General features: G+C 37.9%; 3 protein-coding genes across 6 annotated transcripts; all 3 read right to left on the bottom strand.

Annotated features, from left to right (window-relative positions):
- Positions 1–2,913: 2,913 nt before the first annotated feature.
- Positions 2,914–5,821, bottom strand: LOC126794980 (uncharacterized). 2 transcript variants are annotated; one of them, XM_050521787.1, is made up of 3 exons: positions 5,172–5,821; positions 3,911–4,458; positions 2,914–3,348 (listed from the first exon to the last, which is right to left on the bottom strand). In XM_050521787.1, exons 1-3 carry the CDS (start codon positions 5,728–5,730, stop codon positions 3,310–3,312), a joined length of 1,146 nt encoding a protein of 381 aa, XP_050377744.1. In that variant the 5' UTR covers positions 5,731–5,821; the 3' UTR covers positions 2,914–3,309. The 2 variants fall into 2 exon arrangements, with proteins under 2 accessions (XP_050377744.1, XP_050377743.1); XM_050521786.1 differs by lacking the exon at positions 2,914–3,348 and adding an exon at positions 3,362–3,537.
- Positions 5,822–6,635: 814 nt separating this feature from the next.
- Positions 6,636–10,506, bottom strand: LOC126795108 (uncharacterized). Its single transcript, XM_050521928.1, has 3 exons — positions 9,885–10,506; positions 7,667–8,208; positions 6,636–7,131 (listed from the first exon to the last, which is right to left on the bottom strand). The coding sequence occupies exons 1-2, from the start codon at positions 10,405–10,407 to the stop codon at positions 7,670–7,672; spliced, it is 1,062 nt and encodes a 353-aa protein (XP_050377885.1). The 5' UTR covers positions 10,408–10,506; the 3' UTR covers positions 6,636–7,131; positions 7,667–7,669.
- Positions 10,507–12,343: 1,837 nt separating this feature from the next.
- On the bottom strand, positions 12,344–16,697 carry LOC126794369 (uncharacterized). 3 transcript variants are annotated; one of them, XR_007672139.1, is made up of 5 exons: positions 16,106–16,697; positions 14,682–15,788; positions 13,780–14,201; positions 12,948–13,140; positions 12,344–12,408 (listed from the first exon to the last, which is right to left on the bottom strand). XR_007672139.1 is itself a non-coding variant. In XM_050521068.1 (4 exons), exons 1-3 carry the CDS (start codon positions 16,596–16,598, stop codon positions 13,798–13,800), a joined length of 2,004 nt encoding a protein of 667 aa, XP_050377025.1. In that variant the 5' UTR covers positions 16,599–16,697; the 3' UTR covers positions 12,772–13,140; positions 13,780–13,797. The 3 variants fall into 3 exon arrangements, 1 of the variants encoding a protein (XP_050377025.1); XR_007672138.1 differs by lacking the exon at positions 12,344–12,408 and adding an exon at positions 13,483–13,568 and having other exon boundaries at positions 12,772–13,140; XM_050521068.1 differs by lacking the exon at positions 12,344–12,408 and having other exon boundaries at positions 12,772–13,140.
- Between the last annotated feature and the right edge of the window lie 624 nt (positions 16,698–17,321).

Raw genomic sequence — 17,321 nt, 5'->3', positions numbered from 1 at the left:
CTTTTTTTTAATGTAACGGCAGTCACCGCTCCATACCTGACGCAGACGCGCAGTGGCAAACAAGAAGATTCCTATGGCTGTGATTATTTCACTATTTTTTAATTCGTATTTGATGAATCTTAGGCAAATAGTGTCAAAAAATAAGAGGAAAATAAATGTATGAATATTAGGTAATTCCTCGTATTTATTGAAGCTGTTAAATTCTAAATATGTTTGGAATTACCTCAATTGATGTACATGATTCTCTCCTTAAGTTTCTTGTTAACGTTGTTAATTTGTTACCTATTTTGCATAGAAAAACTACATAAACGTGGGAAATATGGAGTTACCCATGTTTAGCATAACATAATGGTTAATCGAGGTCAATTATGAAATCCGATAGTTTTGAAGGAATTTTATTGATCTTGCTGATCATACAATCACAAATAGATATTATAATCAGAATTCAAACAACCATTGACTTTATGAAATGATCCTTAAATTTATCACATGTAATTTTTAGACAGCAACGAATAAATGAATTTCTCAAACGGTAAGTACTAACTATCACATTATTTTCAAATATGTGTGAGCTCCTAATCTTGTATATTCTTTCTGATATAGATTTGTGGCGGTTCTCCAATCATTGAATTGACTTGGACAATGGTGAAGAGTACGGCACGCGGCGCTAACGCGTAAGTAGCGCACACCGCCATAATATATACTTTATAGATTAGTGATTGTTTTTATAGGTAATCAAGAAGAACACGACAAATTGAGTGACACAACTATCATTCCACAATGTATTAATAGTGATTTTTTAAATAAATATATTAATAGTGGTTATCAATCGCATTTATATGAGAAATTGTAACATGGTTGAAACTTACGTTCAACATAAGACGTAATCTTATATGTCTTGACAACTGAACAACAATATGTTAAACAACAATGAGTTAACAATTATAATTTTCATCGGTCATTGAGATAATACCTAGGTTTTGCATAATTGAATCATCTTATATATAAGAATATTTACTTATCATTTTCTTCCCTTATAAAATTTCAATGAAATTATTTTTTAACATGATGGGTCATTGTTATCAAAAGAATAAAACATAGTGGGCCACAATTAGTTTGCATATCAATTTAAACGAGGGACCTTATTGTAAAGTTGCAACTGAAATTCCCTCCGAAACCAAACAAAAGAACAAACATATGAAGTCATGCACGTGCAAGACAAGAGGTGGTGATGCTCACTTCACATGGTGCCCCTAATGACTCCCGTTCCAAGTGTTCAGCTCTGGACGTCAGTTCAACCATGGGTGGATTTGGCCACACCGACTTCCGACGGGCGGAACAAACCATTAAAATAGCATACATCTGAATACTCCAATAGGGTAAGAATCAGATTACGATGAAGATTGAGAAATTTTTGAGTTGCATAGTTCTTGTAATGAACTTATAAATCCACCAAAATAGTTTACATTACAATATATTAGACAAATAGGATAGGGATCGAGAAATTTTAAATATCATAGTCTCATAAGTGACTAATAAATTCATAAAATTAGATTATGATCATAGTACAAATAGGCAATTAGGTAATATGAGACACCGTGTCATGTAATAATTCAAATAACCCTATTTTATTTCACTATTTTATAATCGACAGATAAGTCGAAAATAACTTATTTCATAGTAAAATTATGTTATTATGATGAATGATAAGAAAGACTTGCAGACACGGATCTAGGAGTGGGCTAGGGTTTGCTATAACCCGCCTCATTTTTTTTAAGTAAAAAATTGAGTATATATCAACTATGGTTGTTCAGGAAAAATTGAGTCATTTGCTCTGTTTTTCTTGGTTTTTTTACTCTCTTATTTTGGTTTTCTTTATTATGTTTTTCTAAGTTTATCTGTCAATACAGAGTATATATAATAATTAATTTCACTTGAATCTCTATTTATTTTTTGTTCCAACATGCGTAAGTTATCTCTGCTTTGTTATGAAGTCCTTTTAAATTTTTTTGGCTTCATCCAAATTTAGCACACCCTGTTATTAAATCATGAATCCGTCCTAAAGACTTAGTCGTGAGACGTTGTATTAAGCAGCAGAGTCGACTCACCAGTTACACTAAGATACACACTTGGGAGATTTTTCGATATAGACCTCTCTATTGGATGGTGCCTCTCGGCTCTGACCGACCGACAGTAGACAGATAATGACAGTTACAGTTATGGTGGAGCTTCTATTCGGGGTTTGCACCCAAGAGATTCACATCATATAACCGAATAAACAGCATCTGCTGTTAATGGTGTGATGTAAGGAAACTCCTCTATAGCTGCTATGGAGGCCACTGTTGCATGTCTACTTCATCAGCGGCTTTGGGGAAAGGGAGGATAGCCTTGTGTTATCATAATTCATGTCCCTAGAGGAAAAGGGAGAATAACATTGTGTTATCACAGGCCATGTCCCAAGAGGATGTGTTTAACTAAGAACTCGAACAAGTTGAGGAAGGCGTCACTCGATTTCAAGCGGTCAATGGCATATTGGCATTGTATGAGACTATGAGCAACTTGTGGTAACTGATAACATGTGAGAGTGGTGTTCTTAATTGGAAGGATAGCTATAGCGCAGTGTTGATATATATTCATTTTCACTAGGTTGATACGCATTCATTTCACACCTGATAAAACAACTTCACTCGATTACTAAGGGAAATGATCGCATGAACAGGTTCGGATGGGCTGGGAATTGGGAAGTGATAGCATGGCAGCTCCCAACTTCTCAAGTAACAGAGAGCATAAGTTGGAAGTTGATTGACGACTATCGTAGAAACTTCAAATGCATAATGGTCTTTAAACTGCAACAATGCAGTCTCACTGCTTTTCCTGAGTTGGCTGCGAGCCATGGGCAGGTGTTAAACTTCATATTATACCTGTTTAAAACTACGAATAGCTAGCAGAGAGAATAGAGAAAAGAGCTACAGAAGTAATAACTAAGAAATGGTAATAGGTGAGCAGGTAGTAGAAAACCCATATGACCATATGACCAGAGATGTAATACCCATACGATCAGATCAGCTAATTCCCACATAGCAGCAAACGCTTCATACCATGGTAATGCTAATCTTCCTACGTACATAAACAGAAGGAACCACCATCATGGACCTACATATCTACATATCTACCTATCTACTTACAGTAGCCAAATCTCAGTTAGTCATTGACACTACTTCTCATGACCCTTTTCTTTGACTTCATCTCCAAAACTTCCTCCCAGCATTTCTGTTAGCTTGCAATCAGATCTTCGAGTTTTGTCAACATCTACATCATCTTTTTATCCTCACTAGACAGAAGAGGACCCTGCAGCAAGTGCATAGAAGAAAATTTTACTAAAGACAATGAAAGTATGGGGATCAAGTAGTAGCATGCTCATCAATCAAAAAGACAACTATCGAGAAATTTCAGAAGACCAGTGATCATGGGAAATCCTCAAAAGCCAAAACATCAATAACCAAAAGAAGCAAAAAGGGCACGCCTTGACTCTTCAACCTAATACATGAAATCAAGGGAAATCCTTACTTTTTTCTGCATCTTTACATAGAAAAATTAATAGAAGCATTGTAAAAGCTAACACCAGATAGTGACACGATGGTAAATGTTTTAGTATCATATTACATGTTGTCTATAATGACAATATGTTATGTCATGTCCAACTATTTCCTTCACTTCATTTGGATTAACATGTTGGGATGACAGGGTTTTCCTTCTATTAAATAGTCTGAGGAACTAAGAATGACCAAAACATAATATTATGTTTCTAATCTAATTCAATTCAGCAAGTGATAACAGAGGCATTACATCGATAAGTAGCAAGAAAAAACGACACTATTGCATAATCGCTACAAATGTCATCTATTTTTACCTCTCTTGCGTTGAGTTTTGGTAGAATTTCATCAATTTGAGATAGCAGTACATCGATATCTTCAGAGTCAGAGGAACTTGAGCTACTAGAACTAAGATTGGAACTGGGATCATTATCAGAATCACTACTCACTTCCATAGGAGCATTATGAAAAAGTTGTGATTTCTTTTCTGCCTTGAGTTTCTCTTCAGATTTCTTTGAGTTCACTTGCACATGACTTGGTGAATTTTGGTTTTTAAAGACATTGCTACCAGAAAAGTCAAGAGGACAATCAGGGTCAAGGCTCAACTTTTGGCATTGCTTCATCTCACTGTTTGAATTCTTATGTTCCTTTATTTTGCCACTTGCCATTTTATCATCACTGCCACTTAAAGATGACACCAGTTTTCTCTTAGGAACCCTTAGCTTCCTTTCTACACCAGTCAATCCCAAAGATTCAGCGTCTTTGTGAACTTCAGAATTCTCACACAACATCTCAGTTTCCTTGGGAGCACACTCGTTATGTCTATCATCCAAACCAGCATCTTCAGATGAAAATTTCCGAATACCTGGCAGGAAGATTTATATTAAGCATGACTGATGCATAGTAACATGGTAACTGCGGTGACATATATGATCATATGCATGTTCATTGAGACTTGAAAGATTCGGCTTTTCTCTTATTTCAAGTTTAAGTATCTGTACCACCTGTGAAGTGCAAATAATAGAGAATATATTCAAAGTAATTCTAAGGACAACCTAAATGTAGCATCCACAATTTATTAACTACCCACAAGAGCAGCCAGAACTAATCTCTACTGCATGTAAATCACAAAAGAACGCAGAGCTCACATCAAAGGATAGATTTTCACTTTAAGCTGATCTAAATTAAAACAAGAAAGCTGTGATCACATTGCAGGGGAATATTCTATTCAAACCTGCTCCTCATTACGAAAACCAACCAACCCCCTAACATATCCCGGCACACATTAACCACGTAAAGAGCTACACCAGAACGACTCCCAAACATAGCGAACATAACCCTCATTGCATATAACCATCATAAGCAATATCTAAACATTCCCTACAATTTGTTCATAACTAATCCAATAACTCTACTAATTGCTTCATTCCATTCTACACACCTCATTCTCGCAAAACCTGTTTCGTGTAAGTCCTAATCAATCACATAACAGCACAACCAACACATTGGTATATAATAGACTAAAAACCCAAATTAACTAGCTCCAACCAACTGGTTGTACAGACTAAAACATTATACCTGAATCTTTCACACCTCCATTTCCCACACTAAGAACCGAGCTCCCCACACTCGACGCCAAGCCTCCGGTGGCATTGGCCTCTGCATCCATCTCCAATTTGACCACCACACCCACACCATCACTCCTCACACCCAAGCCGCCCCTTTCCCTCCTCAATTTCTTTGCATCAGCCTCCAGCTTCGAAACCAGACCCTTCCAACCCTCATATTCACTCTTCACCAAACCCTCGAGCTTCAAATTCTGCCTCTCCAGCTCCCTAATCCTCCTCCGCTGCTCAACTATCACCCCTCCCGACCCCGACCCCGCCACCGTCTCCTCTCTCAGCTTCAGCATCTCCAGCTCCCGGAAATGGTCCGCTTCCAGAAGCTTCGCGTTCTCCTTCTTCTGCTTCTCGATTTCTCGCTTCAGGTTTGATTCTCTGGCGAGCAAGGCCCGCTCGGCCCGCGCGTAGTCGGCGGGCGAAAACGCCGTCTTTAGGTTCGAGATTATCGCCGGAATGGCGTCGTCGTTGGCGTCGTCGGATTCGGCAGAGAAACTGGGGCGTGCCCTAATCCCCATTTTGGAAGAGAGTGGTAGGCCTGAAGGTTGATGCAGTGCTTTGCTCTCTGCTCTTTCTTGTTTTTTATCGCTGTGGAACCTTCGAGAGAGAAGGAAGGTCCTCTAGAGTCTTTTCCAAAATTGTGTTTTTTTTTTAAGTTAATTTTTTTTAATTTTGCCTAACGACTTCTCAAATATTAAATGTAACGAACTAATGGTATAAAGAATATAAAGTACGCATTCCTGATTGTAGATTCGGTAACAGTTTGAGATAGTTAAGAATACGATACTTAGAAAGAGCGAATGTCCGTTTCAACCAAATCATTCATTATATCTATATCAATTTGTGTTTAAGACATTTAAAATTGAGATTTAAACTTATAAACATGAACGGTTCAAATTTGACATATTTAGTGCATCCATTGCTTTCACCAAGTTTGATACCTTAACAATTACTATTTTGACTAACATTTTATAAAAATAACCTACACATTAAACCCTAAAAGTTAAACGGTAGAGATGAAAATGTAATGTCGATAGATTTCGAAAGCGTACGCGTGGCTGAAGTTTGGCGTACAGAGATTACTTCCAAGGTCGGATTCGCACAATTCGATATTTACACGATATTGAGCTTATTGATGTGGAAGCAAAACATGACCAGCACAACCAGACCATTCTCTAATTAACGAGTTCCAGACATATCAAGACAGACTTATGTAAACACATTTTTCATCCTGATTGATGTGAAGAACCATCAAATGCATATGGTCTTGATCTATCGTATGCGCACCCGTGCAAATGACAGAAAGTATACCAACTATTTTCTAGATGTGAAATAACATTACATTAATTTAACTGATCTACCTGGTTCACTAATACAGCAAGCTAGCAAGGATATAGGAACTACAGAACTGGGACTGCAAATGGAAACAAGGTTTACTGATGAGGGGGATATCACATCACCAGCTAGCTGGTTTTGCATTCCAAAAGAATCCTACTTCTAAATTAAGAGTACAACATCAACAACAACGATAGCAGCGGAAAGGCCTCGGACTGACATGCAGTACCATGCGCAATGCATGTATCTGATATGTTAAGCATCAATTTAGCTACCAACAAGAAAGTCTGATGCAAATATATATAGTTTCAGAATCAAAAACCATTTCCTATTCGATCCTTGCAGGGAGCTATATTCTGTTACCACCACTACTTCTGAATTCTGATCCTCACACGGTTCAAGAGGTCCAGATACCTGCAGATATATATAAGGATCACCTTTCTTCAACTATATCTTAAAAACTAATTTTTACTGTCACACAACCCCCATCGTCATTTTACAAAGGGTCCAGACACAACAACAGAAAACACTCCCTGGCATGGGAATCTAAGAATAAGAGAAAATCAGCCAGCCAATGCAATTCCCTGCAAAATATGTGTATCAGTATGACAAATTGTTACCACTTACTGGAGATAGTAAAAGCAAGTACAGTAGACTGATTTGAGAAGATACTTCGAAATTGCGCATGAAACATATATATGAAACTATATGCACTTTACGATTTCTCATAATGAGGAACAATCAGATTGAACCATTTAAAGAAGTTTTGAAACTTGAAAGATCAAGTGTGGTACCAGATGCCGCCACTTGAGAGCGAGCTAATTACCCAGTTATAGTCACTAAGAAATGTCAAATTTTATGCACAAGGAAAGTGATTGAATCATGGTGTCAAATAATATAGCACTAGATTAAATCAGTTGTACCTAGCTAGCTCCAATATATGGTATTGCATATATGCAACTAAAACGAACAAGCTGAAGACCAACTAGTTTCCTTATCCAATTGAGTGCCTCAAGCAATAGGAAAAATAAAAATAGAAGGAAAACAACAACATATATAATGTATATCATCATCCCAAGAACAAAATAGCAACGTGCGAAATTCAAGATCATATAATACCTCTCATTGTTTGACCCTTTGAATAACGTCGTTGATCATTTTTAGACTTTTTTCATACTCTGTGTCTTGTGATGAGTCTGAAGAAGTTTCATCATTAGTACCATGATTACCAAATGTATGATTGCTTGCTTTCGCATGAGACTTGGAAGATTTTGGCAATGACTTCTGTTTCTTCCTTTCCTTTTCTCCAGATTGTCTTAAGATCATTGGATCGCAAAACCCTAAAGAAGCATCTTTTCCTGTGACTTGAGAACTACTGAGGCCCAAACTCAGCTTCTTGCCTTGCTTTCTGATCACTTCACTGATTGGGATATGATCCAAGGCAAAATCTTCATCATCATTCTCATTGTTCCCAATACTTGGAGGAGAAGGAGCTCGTTTTCTTTTTAGCATATGCGGGTCCTTTGGTACACCAGCAGCCACATTTAAAATGCCATTGCCTTCATCGTTTTTAGAATTTTTCTTTCCAGACAAGGTTTGTCCGGCAGACTCTCTGTCGTTATCAATAATCACTATGGCATCACTTCCTACATTCCCAATACCTGGCAAGAAGATTTAATTTAGTGGTGAGAAATGTAGTTTTTTTTTTTTTTTTTTTACAAATGTAGTGAATGAAATATGTGACTGGATGCAATTTGAAGTAGATATTTTAAAATGTTAAGAACAGCTTCATTTTACTACACACACAAACACACACAAGGGGTTCAACCTCTACTCATCATATTACACAAGAAACAGGTTTTATGGAAAGCTGAAGTTAAACATAATACATAAAGGTGGGTTAGTAGTAAATCCACAGAAAATAAAACTGAGCGCACTACAGCTTAAAGGATTCGGGAATTTTCCCTCTAGCTAGCTAGGCTCCCTAAAAAGCTTTAATCCGTAAGAACACAACAACTTCAAAATGCTCAAACAACTATCAACACTCTCCTTTACTGTCTAACACCATACAGTCATACGCACAAATAATGTTTCAAAAGTTGCCCTTTTTTTAATTTGGTAAATGTCTGTCAGTTTTCCTGATTATGGAAAAAGAAGAAAGTAAAACAAGAGCAATTAATGAAGATTAACAGGAGTGAGCTGAAAATAATGAATCATAGATTTCAAAACTTTCAGTTAACATGATATTTCATTTCTGCAAAATTCACTCATTTCATCCCTATTGGGCACACACGCAAGCCGAAATAACTGTGTATGTCTCAGGGACATGCTACTTAAATGGGACCGTTAATTTTCCATATGCGTTTTCTCACAAAAGAATATAACGGATATTTATTCGAGGAAACGAGAGGGTTGTCTCATTTGGCCAACCAGATAAGCAATCTAATTTCAGTAATGTGACGAGATACCCATTAAATTTACATAAGAGGATATGCATGCATTCACGTCACTTTTCCTATCACGTACTTATTTACTGAACTTTTAATTTTATTCACGTTAGATATACTTTACATTGAGGTTTATGAATTTGCAGCTTCTACCATATGCATCCAGGTTATATAATATATATGAGGCAGGATGAATGTTGAACCTGAGATAGTTGCCTCATTTTTTCTTTTGGCAGGAAGAAAGAGCTATCATTAAAACAAAGAGATGATACAATACCCATAGGGCCATAAGCTTTGGTTTGAAACAACCAACAAGAAAGAACAGCACAACAAAGCAGGATGGGTAAGAACCCAAATCCATACAGCAACATGATAAAATCAACTAGAACAGAGTCAAGAGACACAACAACTAAAGGACTCAAACTAATGAAACCTGAGATAGTTTTACCTCATTTGGTTACTTATATACATGAATGTTAGCTACCCAAACTAATGACCAAAGCTAGCTCTCTTACTCCACCTTGACCTCAAGTCGATGAATCAAAGCCACCGAATTCCAACTGGCTAGGGTTTTTCACCAGATAATTAAAAGCTTAGGGATTAGTAACATTTATGGTTCTCATCCTCCAAAAACTCAATTGACACATTATAATCTTAATTGTAACCTACCATCATATATCAGCTGTAATCTAATTGACTTCTTCCAACAAATTATGCTCATCTTTCAAGTACAGTTCAAAAGCACATAAGAAAGCAATTGACAATTCACAGTTTCATAAAGAGCTCGCAAGTTCAATCCCTGATTATATCAAACACACAAACATGCAACACATCTACCCATTCAGATTATCAGCTTAGAATCAGATTATCAGATAGAATCTAATATGTACCTGGTGATTTTTTCGGATCCGTGCTTCCTTCATTCACGTTCAGATCATCAAACCCATTCTCCAATTCTAGCACAGGAGCAGATTCTTCACTACCCGTACCATTGTCACTCTTTCCCGTAAAATTTATACCCAGACACTTCATCAATTCCCCATTTTCATCCTCCAACCTCGACACGGCACTTTCAAGATCCCTCAGCATCTTCATCTTCTCCGTGTGAAATATATTGTTCTTCCTCTCGATAATCGGGACTAAATTTTCGTCAGCGTCTATGCCCCGCCTCTTGGCCTTGTCCAGAAGCTTCTCATACTTGCCCTTCCAAACTCTCCCCTCCTCCCTCTCAGATTTCAGCTTCTCTTCCCACTCCTTCTTCTGCTTATCGTACTCTTTCTTTATTCTCATTTCTCTCACTATTAACTTCTCCTCGACTTCATCGATTTTTGAACTACTGCGATGCGCATCTCGCAGCTTCGAGACCAGCACCGAAATGCTGACGGCCTCGTCGGGCCACTTTCGAAAAGCCATCGATCAGAGAGAGAGAGAGAGAGAGAGATGAGTGTAACAGTGAGTGTACTTGGGTCGCTTTTTGAAGAAGAAGATAGAAAGTGTAGGAGGGTAGTGAGGAAGGAGTTGGCACAGTACGTGTCGTGTGGCAGTTCATACGTTTCTACATCTTTCCTAAATACATTTCATTCTCTTGTCCTTGTCCCCAGATTTCAAACTCTCACGGTTGGAGAATAACGCACGCGTAACGCCCTTACATTCAATATAGCTTGACTCGGTTATTGAAGAGTCTTGATTCTTGAGTACTACCTCAACTCTAAGAGCATATTGTCACGGACCTATCTATTAGGTTGTAACACTTAGTTCATGCGGCGTTCCATTTTTATGGAGTCAGCCTTATTTAATAGGAACAATACACTGGTTTTGTCATGTCTTGGGCTCATCAGGGGATCGATTACAGACCCCGACCAGTGTGTAGGACGGTCAACTCTCTTCTTCGATGTTAAGTCCCCGACTAGCGACAAGCTCTCTAAACTTAACCGGATCAGCCTGCCTAAACCCATCGGAATGAGCAGCCATCTCACACACTTCTGATCTTGGAGTAATCTCACATATTGATGAATTTCATATAACCAGCGACGGGACGTGACAATATGCACCCAATCTCTCTCCGTGCAGCGGGGAGTTGTCGTCAATTTAACAATTACTATGGATGGACGGTGGGATGAAGATGGGGCAGGAGATGAACGGTGGGAATAAGCTGGGGAAGGAGAGAGAAACAAAAGTGGGGAAAAAGAGATCACGTGCAAGGGAAAAAAGGAACTGGGGTGGCCCACGTGTAGGCCCCATAATAGAAGGCCAGCAATTTTCGCCGGTTATTGCTGTTTTGTTGTTTTATACGTGGGTCCCGCCATTAATCCCACCCTCTTATTTTTGCGCTCCATCAAATTTGACCTGCAATTGAGCAATTTTTGAGCTGAATTGCATGGTTGTCGGGCACCGCTGCATATGCCGGAAGTCTTTCCTCAGTTCACTCTCTCCACTTTTATTTTAATCATGTTACTCAAACTTTTCAGTTTTCATCGCTTGGGGCCAAAACTCATTCTTGGCACCAAAACATGATGTCATGCGATAAGCGATCTCCAATAGAAGAACCAATCTCGGTGTATTTTAAAGGACAGAACGAACATTATATCATACTTAGGCTTAAAAAATACAGAGCTTTAAATATGGTTTTAACTAATATAAATTGCATTCTTCATTTAGAGATTAAGTTGGACTTATGACGTTGTAATATAGGGAAACGGTAACTAGGGACATGCAATTGAGACAGTTCTCCCAATTTGATGAGAAAATATACTGAAGTTGGACCTTGAAAAGATTTTAAAAATAAGCTGTCCTTTCCTCTTTGAAATTTTGTTGTTGTTTTATGAATATTTGACCATTTTTTCATTGTTTAATAATTTAGGCACCAAAGAAAAATATTGGGAAGAACCTCAAGTATTTATGTTGTTTGTGGCCCAAGAGACCTCTCGAGTTGTTTGTGGCCCAAGAGACCTCTCAAGTTGTTTGTTCTCTTGGTGTTGTTCATTCTGTTGATTTTTTGTGTACATTCAAGTACAATTTTTGCTATAATTTTCTTAATAATAATATTTGTTTTGTCATTATTTAATCTATTGGTCTCAAGTTGGATTGCTCTGATTGCACTTTTAGATTCATGTTATTATATAGGTGCAACCTGAAGGGAAATCTTACTTGCATTATCTCCTTTTTGGGTTCTATCTTCATATTTAGCTCCGTTTTAGCAGTATTAACCCCACAGCAAAGCGCGGGTAAACTGCTAGTAATAGATATAATACTTGACTGGTTTTCGGCCTATAGCCTATCCTACCAGTCCGCCAAGTGGTTCCGCCCCTGCGTACAACCACAAGCCGAGAGTTGCCAAATCTAAAAGACACGCCCTAGAATCGCGACCGTCCAGACAACACCAGTGCAACCAAGATCCGCGACATTGACCACCACCTTAGATCACATATAGCCATATAGGTACTATCATCTAAAACCGAAAGAGTGGAGATCGACACATGCAAATTGGTTAACAAAAGACCAACGAAAATTAATTAGCTACATAAGATTAACAAGCTAGATTTCTACTTCAAAAAAAATTTGAAAAAAAAGCTACATTAAAGAAAAAAAACACAAAGATTAATATATTGAAACGCAGACAATTGATCTTATGCTTGGACCATATAACCCATTTACCCCTTCAGCACAAATTGGCTAAAGGAGAACATATGTGTGCACGAAAAACATGATTAGCCATTGTTTGTGATTGCATCTTATAGCTTGCCCAGTTTATGGATGATTAAACTAAATACCAACGCACAAAGGATAACATGATCTTTCATCCCACGAAGTAATTTGACCAGTTGAATCAGTTGACATATTAATGTACTAGCTTAGTTAGGAGGAATCAGTCAAACATTCAACTATTCACAAACTCTGCAAGCAGTTCAGACTTCGGAAAATGCAGCCTTTGCAAATTTCAAAAATATCATTACCCGTTATACTCCATGGTCAAAACTTGTTTTGCATAGCAGCACGCTTGTATTTCATTGTGAGAACTTGCAAAGCAGGATCTGGTCTTTAGAACATCTTCAAAAGGGCATGCATCAAGCTACAACCCACTGACAGATCTTTTCCCCTGTGTCCTTGGTCCCCGAGCTCTAAACAAAGCAGTTCCCATGAAGCCATCTGAAAAAGCAGAATATTACTACAACGAGTTATAGCAAGTAGATATATTACCAATCGTATGAAAGAGACGAGGCAAGAAATGTAAATAGCAGGCAATAGTATAGTTATTTTGTTGGGAAAAACAGCGGCAATCCCAGAACCTCCTTTGGATCCCAACTTACTTTATATCACTTAAGACTCTAGGTTTTTATGATTTGCTGCACACGGGTACAAGGAAAATTACTATAATGGTACTTCATAAAAATCTACACAAACATAAATATAAACAGCACAAGATACAGCAAAATAACGACTTTAATGTATCTAAAAAAAAAATCTTATTTAAAGTGTATAATTTCTTACATATGCAAGTTTTATGCTTATACACCAACTGTTTCCTTCAGTTCGATTTAGCAGCTTAAAAATCCATGGTACCGGCAAAGGCTTCCCTGAGTGATATACCACGACAATTAATGAATGCTTCAATCTTATGCATACTGACACTCATTTGAGTTAGATATATAAAATTGATAAATGAGTAAAAGAAACCAAAGGATAGTTTTCTAATCCAATATGATAGCCAGTACTAGCAGAAAGAAAACAGCAACTCACTTAAAACTCAATAATAGATAACATTCTCATAAATGCCATTTTTATTACCTCTTATGCTCTGTTTGTTTATAGCATCATGGAATTAATGTCACCATTATCCTCAGAACCATCAGAACTGAACAAACTTAAAGAACTTGATTCAGAATCGTAATTCTTCACAGAACTGGCAACCTCTTCCTTAACTTTTTCTCCAGATGGTCTTAAGATCTCTCGGTCACAACTTGATTGATTAAATTGTTTCCCATTGTTAGAAACCAGAGAGCCACAGGGATGCAGCATCCTATGTTTCTTATTTGCGGAAGTTGGGGAACTCTCTTGTTCAAAATTGTGACCAGCATTGTTATTATCACTAGCATTTGGCCATGAAGCTCGTTTTCTTTTGAGTCCAAGATAATCTGGTTCCCCAGGAGCACAGTCATCTTCGCTATCACTGAGAAGAATGACACCTTCATATGAAGATTTAGGAGCACCTGGTATAAAATTCATGTAAATTATCGAGTATCACCAAGGAATTAGCAAAACAATTTCTAGAAAGGAAGATTTATAGTCAATATAAATGCATGCTATGTCTTTAAAGTGAACATCTCCAAAAGTATTGTGATGTAAATTGTAAGGACCTCCTTCTACCCGCTCTCCCTAAAGCATGAAATGGCTTTGAAGGGATCATCTCCAAAACTATTGTAATATAAGCTGTAAAGACCTCGCTCCCTCATTGATGATGATTATGAATCAGACTAAAGAGATACTACAGAAACAACAACACTAAGTTCAATTAAAGATAAATCAAATGTCCTCTTTTGGTAACATTAAGAGATCGGCATGTTACTCAGTTGCAAATCCAGAGACTCAATTACACCATATCAAGCTCAAGCAGAATGTAGGCACCACAATGACGAAAATAACAGCAAAAGATTAGCATTGATTAATTTGAATATATCAGTTTCTAATACCTGAATTCCCAACACCAAATCCTCTAGGGGAAGCATTTGCTGGCACATAATCATACAAATCCTCCACATTTATGACATGCTTGGGGTCTTGGATACACTTCTTTATTCTAGTACCATCTGTCATTCCATTATTTTTGCTTCTCTTATCCATGTATTTTGATCCAAGATGATTTGCATTTATGAACTTATCTAACCGCATGATTTCATTCTCCAATTTCACATACATAGGCTCATTCTTCACCTCCTTGTCATTTCGGGAACTGACCACTTCATCCTTATCTTTCCCATGCTTAATCACCTCCTCCAGAAGCTTCTCACATTTCTCATTTGAGATATTTAGCTCCTCCTTTAATGTCACAAGCTCGGTCTTGCAGTGCTTTAACTCATTCTCAACTTCCAGAAGGTGACATTGGTGTTTTTGCTTAAGGACCTTTCTCTCTTCCTTCAACTCATCAAGTTCAGACTTGCACACCTTGAGCTCAATCTCAGCCTTGAGCCTTTCCTGATAATAAGATTCGTTTGTTTGCTCAAGTTCCCTGTACTCGTTCTTATATTTTTCCTCCAGAACCTTTCCTTCTTCTTTCAACCGCTTAATCTCATTCTTAACTTTGAGCATTTCCAGAAGTTTAGATTGATGTTTCTTCTCAATCTCTTCACACTCATTCTTGTGCTTTTCCTCCATAATATTTACATTTCCTTTCAACCGGTTGATCTCCAGCCAGCAATGCTTCAGCTCATTCTCAACCTTGACTTGTTCCTCCAGCTGACTTTGGTGTTTTTTCTGAAGTGCTGCACACCCATCCTCAACTTTGAGCGCTTCCAGACGGCTAGATTGTTCTTTTTGCTTAATCTCGTCAGACTCAACCCTATGTTTTTCCTCCATTACATTTAGCTCCCCTTTCAACCGCTCGATCTCCTCGCGGCAACCCTTCAGTTCATTCTCAACACTGTCCTTTTCCTTCATCTGACATTGGTGCTTTTTCTGAAGCGCTGCATACTCATTCTCAAGTCTTTGCAATTTCTGCACCTCAAACATATGCGTCTTCTCACGTGCAGCAAACTCCTCCATCTGTTTCTGTATCACTCGGTCAAGCTTAGCTTCCCTTGCTTCAAAAAAAAAAAAACATCCAAACCCCTACATCAGCTAACCGCCAAACAGCTAGTCGCAACATACAACAAAACAAACCAACCATTTGTTCGATTCACCCCGCAAATGAAAATCCAACCATTCTTACCAATTGTTTTACAAATCATCTCGACTAAAAACTCACCCAAGTAAAAACAATTTGACCATTCAATTGCATCAAACAAATAAACGGTTGCGACAACAATCACTATTACTATGATGATTAGTGCCAGTGACCAAAACAGCTTCTAGTTTGTTAAAATTAAAAGTGCAATCAAAATGTGAATGATGTGAAAACCTGGAATTTGCAGAGTTCCATTAGCATGAGACGCAATCAAAGCATCAAACACAGTCTCCATATTTACAACACTGCCACTGTATCTATGATCCTCTCTCACACTGAAACCCCCCGAATTTTCACCGCACAATCTCAGAACATCATCCTCTAAGCTCAACACTCGGCTCTCCATACTCTCAACCTCGCGCTCAGCACTCAATTGCTCCCTCTCCAATCGACGCTTCTCCTTCTTCAACTCCCAAATGACCTCTTTGCCCTCGTCCGGGACCTCCTCCTCCTCCTTGAGCTTCTTCAAGGCGGTGAGCTCGGCGGCTTCTCTCTGAAACCGCCGCTTCAGGTTGGCTTCTCTGGCGATGAGGGCCTCTTCGGCTCTGTCGAAGTCGGCCGTCTGGAAAGAGTCCCGCAGCGACGAGACCAGCTCCGGTATGGTCGGGGTGTGGTCCTCGGTTTCTTCTTCGCCGCCGCTGAAATCGGAGGCTGTTACAGAAGCCATCGGAGAGAGTGAGGAGATCAGCGGTGATCTCGGTTTGTGCAAGGAAGGGAGAGAGTACAATACAAGGGTTTTTTAGAAATGGAAAAACTGGCGATTGACTCTCTTCCACATAAATTCAATTCTCTTTTACTTCTTCTTTCTCATCTCTTTACCAAAAGATAGTAAAGCTAAAGCTTGCATCATGATTTATGAATGCTCGTATTGGAACTCTTTTTTTTTTTTAATGGTGTTTTATTAGAATTTTCAACTTTCTCCCCTCGGTATATGTCGAGACAACAAGCAAATGAGTTGGGACAGTATTTAATTTAATATGATGTTGGTGTATATCATAGGGTTCTTCTCCAATCATGTTTTACTATACCCTATTGTTATGGGGCAATCTTATTGGACTAATATCACGTCTTTGATTTTATTATTAGACTGACTGAGCCTCTACTATGTCTCACGTCCCATTTTTTTATTTATTTATGGACAAATTATAAAAAAGTACTATCTTCTAATTTATATTAGAAAAAAATTACTATTTATAAATTAATTATAAAAAAATCATCACATTTAAGTAGAAATTATAAAAATGTCAACAAAATTAGAAAAAAATCATTTTAAAAATATTTTATGAACTATTTTTGCCCTTTCTTATTATTTTTCTTCTTTTTTTCCTTCTTTTTCTAATTTCGGCCATAACTTTCTCGTCCGACAATAGATTTTGACGAAATTGGTACA

The sequence above is a fragment of the Argentina anserina genome, chromosome 5 (assembly GCF_933775445.1).
Source record: "Argentina anserina chromosome 5, drPotAnse1.1, whole genome shotgun sequence".
NCBI classification, from domain to species: Eukaryota; Viridiplantae; Streptophyta; class Magnoliopsida; order Rosales; family Rosaceae; genus Argentina; species Argentina anserina.
This window is presented reverse-complemented; position numbering and strand designations above follow the sequence as displayed.

Excerpts from the sequence above, each read along its gene's own strand:
- LOC126794369 (XM_050521068.1), bottom strand. The coding sequence starts at position 16,598 with ATGGCTTCTGTAACAGCCTCCGATTTCAGCGGCGGCGAAGAAGAAACC. Across the intron at positions 15,789-16,105 it reads TGGAACTCTGCAAATTCCAG|CAAGGGAAGCTAAGCTTGAC; the intron begins GTTTTCACATCA and ends TTTTTTTTGAAG. Across the intron at positions 14,202-14,681 it reads ATTTGGTGTTGGGAATTCAG|GTGCTCCTAAATCTTCATAT; the intron begins GTATTAGAAACT and ends ATTTTATACCAG.
- LOC126795108 (XM_050521928.1), bottom strand. The coding sequence starts at position 10,407 with ATGGCTTTTCGAAAGTGGCCCGACGAGGCCGTCAGCATTTCGGTGCTG. Across the intron at positions 8,209-9,884 it reads GGATCCGAAAAAATCACCAG|GTATTGGGAATGTAGGAAGT; the intron begins GTACATATTAGA and ends TCTTCTTGCCAG.
- LOC126794980 (XM_050521786.1), bottom strand. The coding sequence starts at position 5,730 with ATGGGGATTAGGGCACGCCCCAGTTTCTCTGCCGAATCCGACGACGCC. Across the intron at positions 4,459-5,171 it reads TGGAGGTGTGAAAGATTCAG|GTATTCGGAAATTTTCATCT; the intron begins GTATAATGTTTT and ends TCTTCCTGCCAG. Across the intron at positions 3,538-3,910 it reads CAAAACTCAACGCAAGAGAG|GTTGAAGAGTCAAGGCGTGC; the intron begins GTAAAAATAGAT and ends TTCATGTATTAG.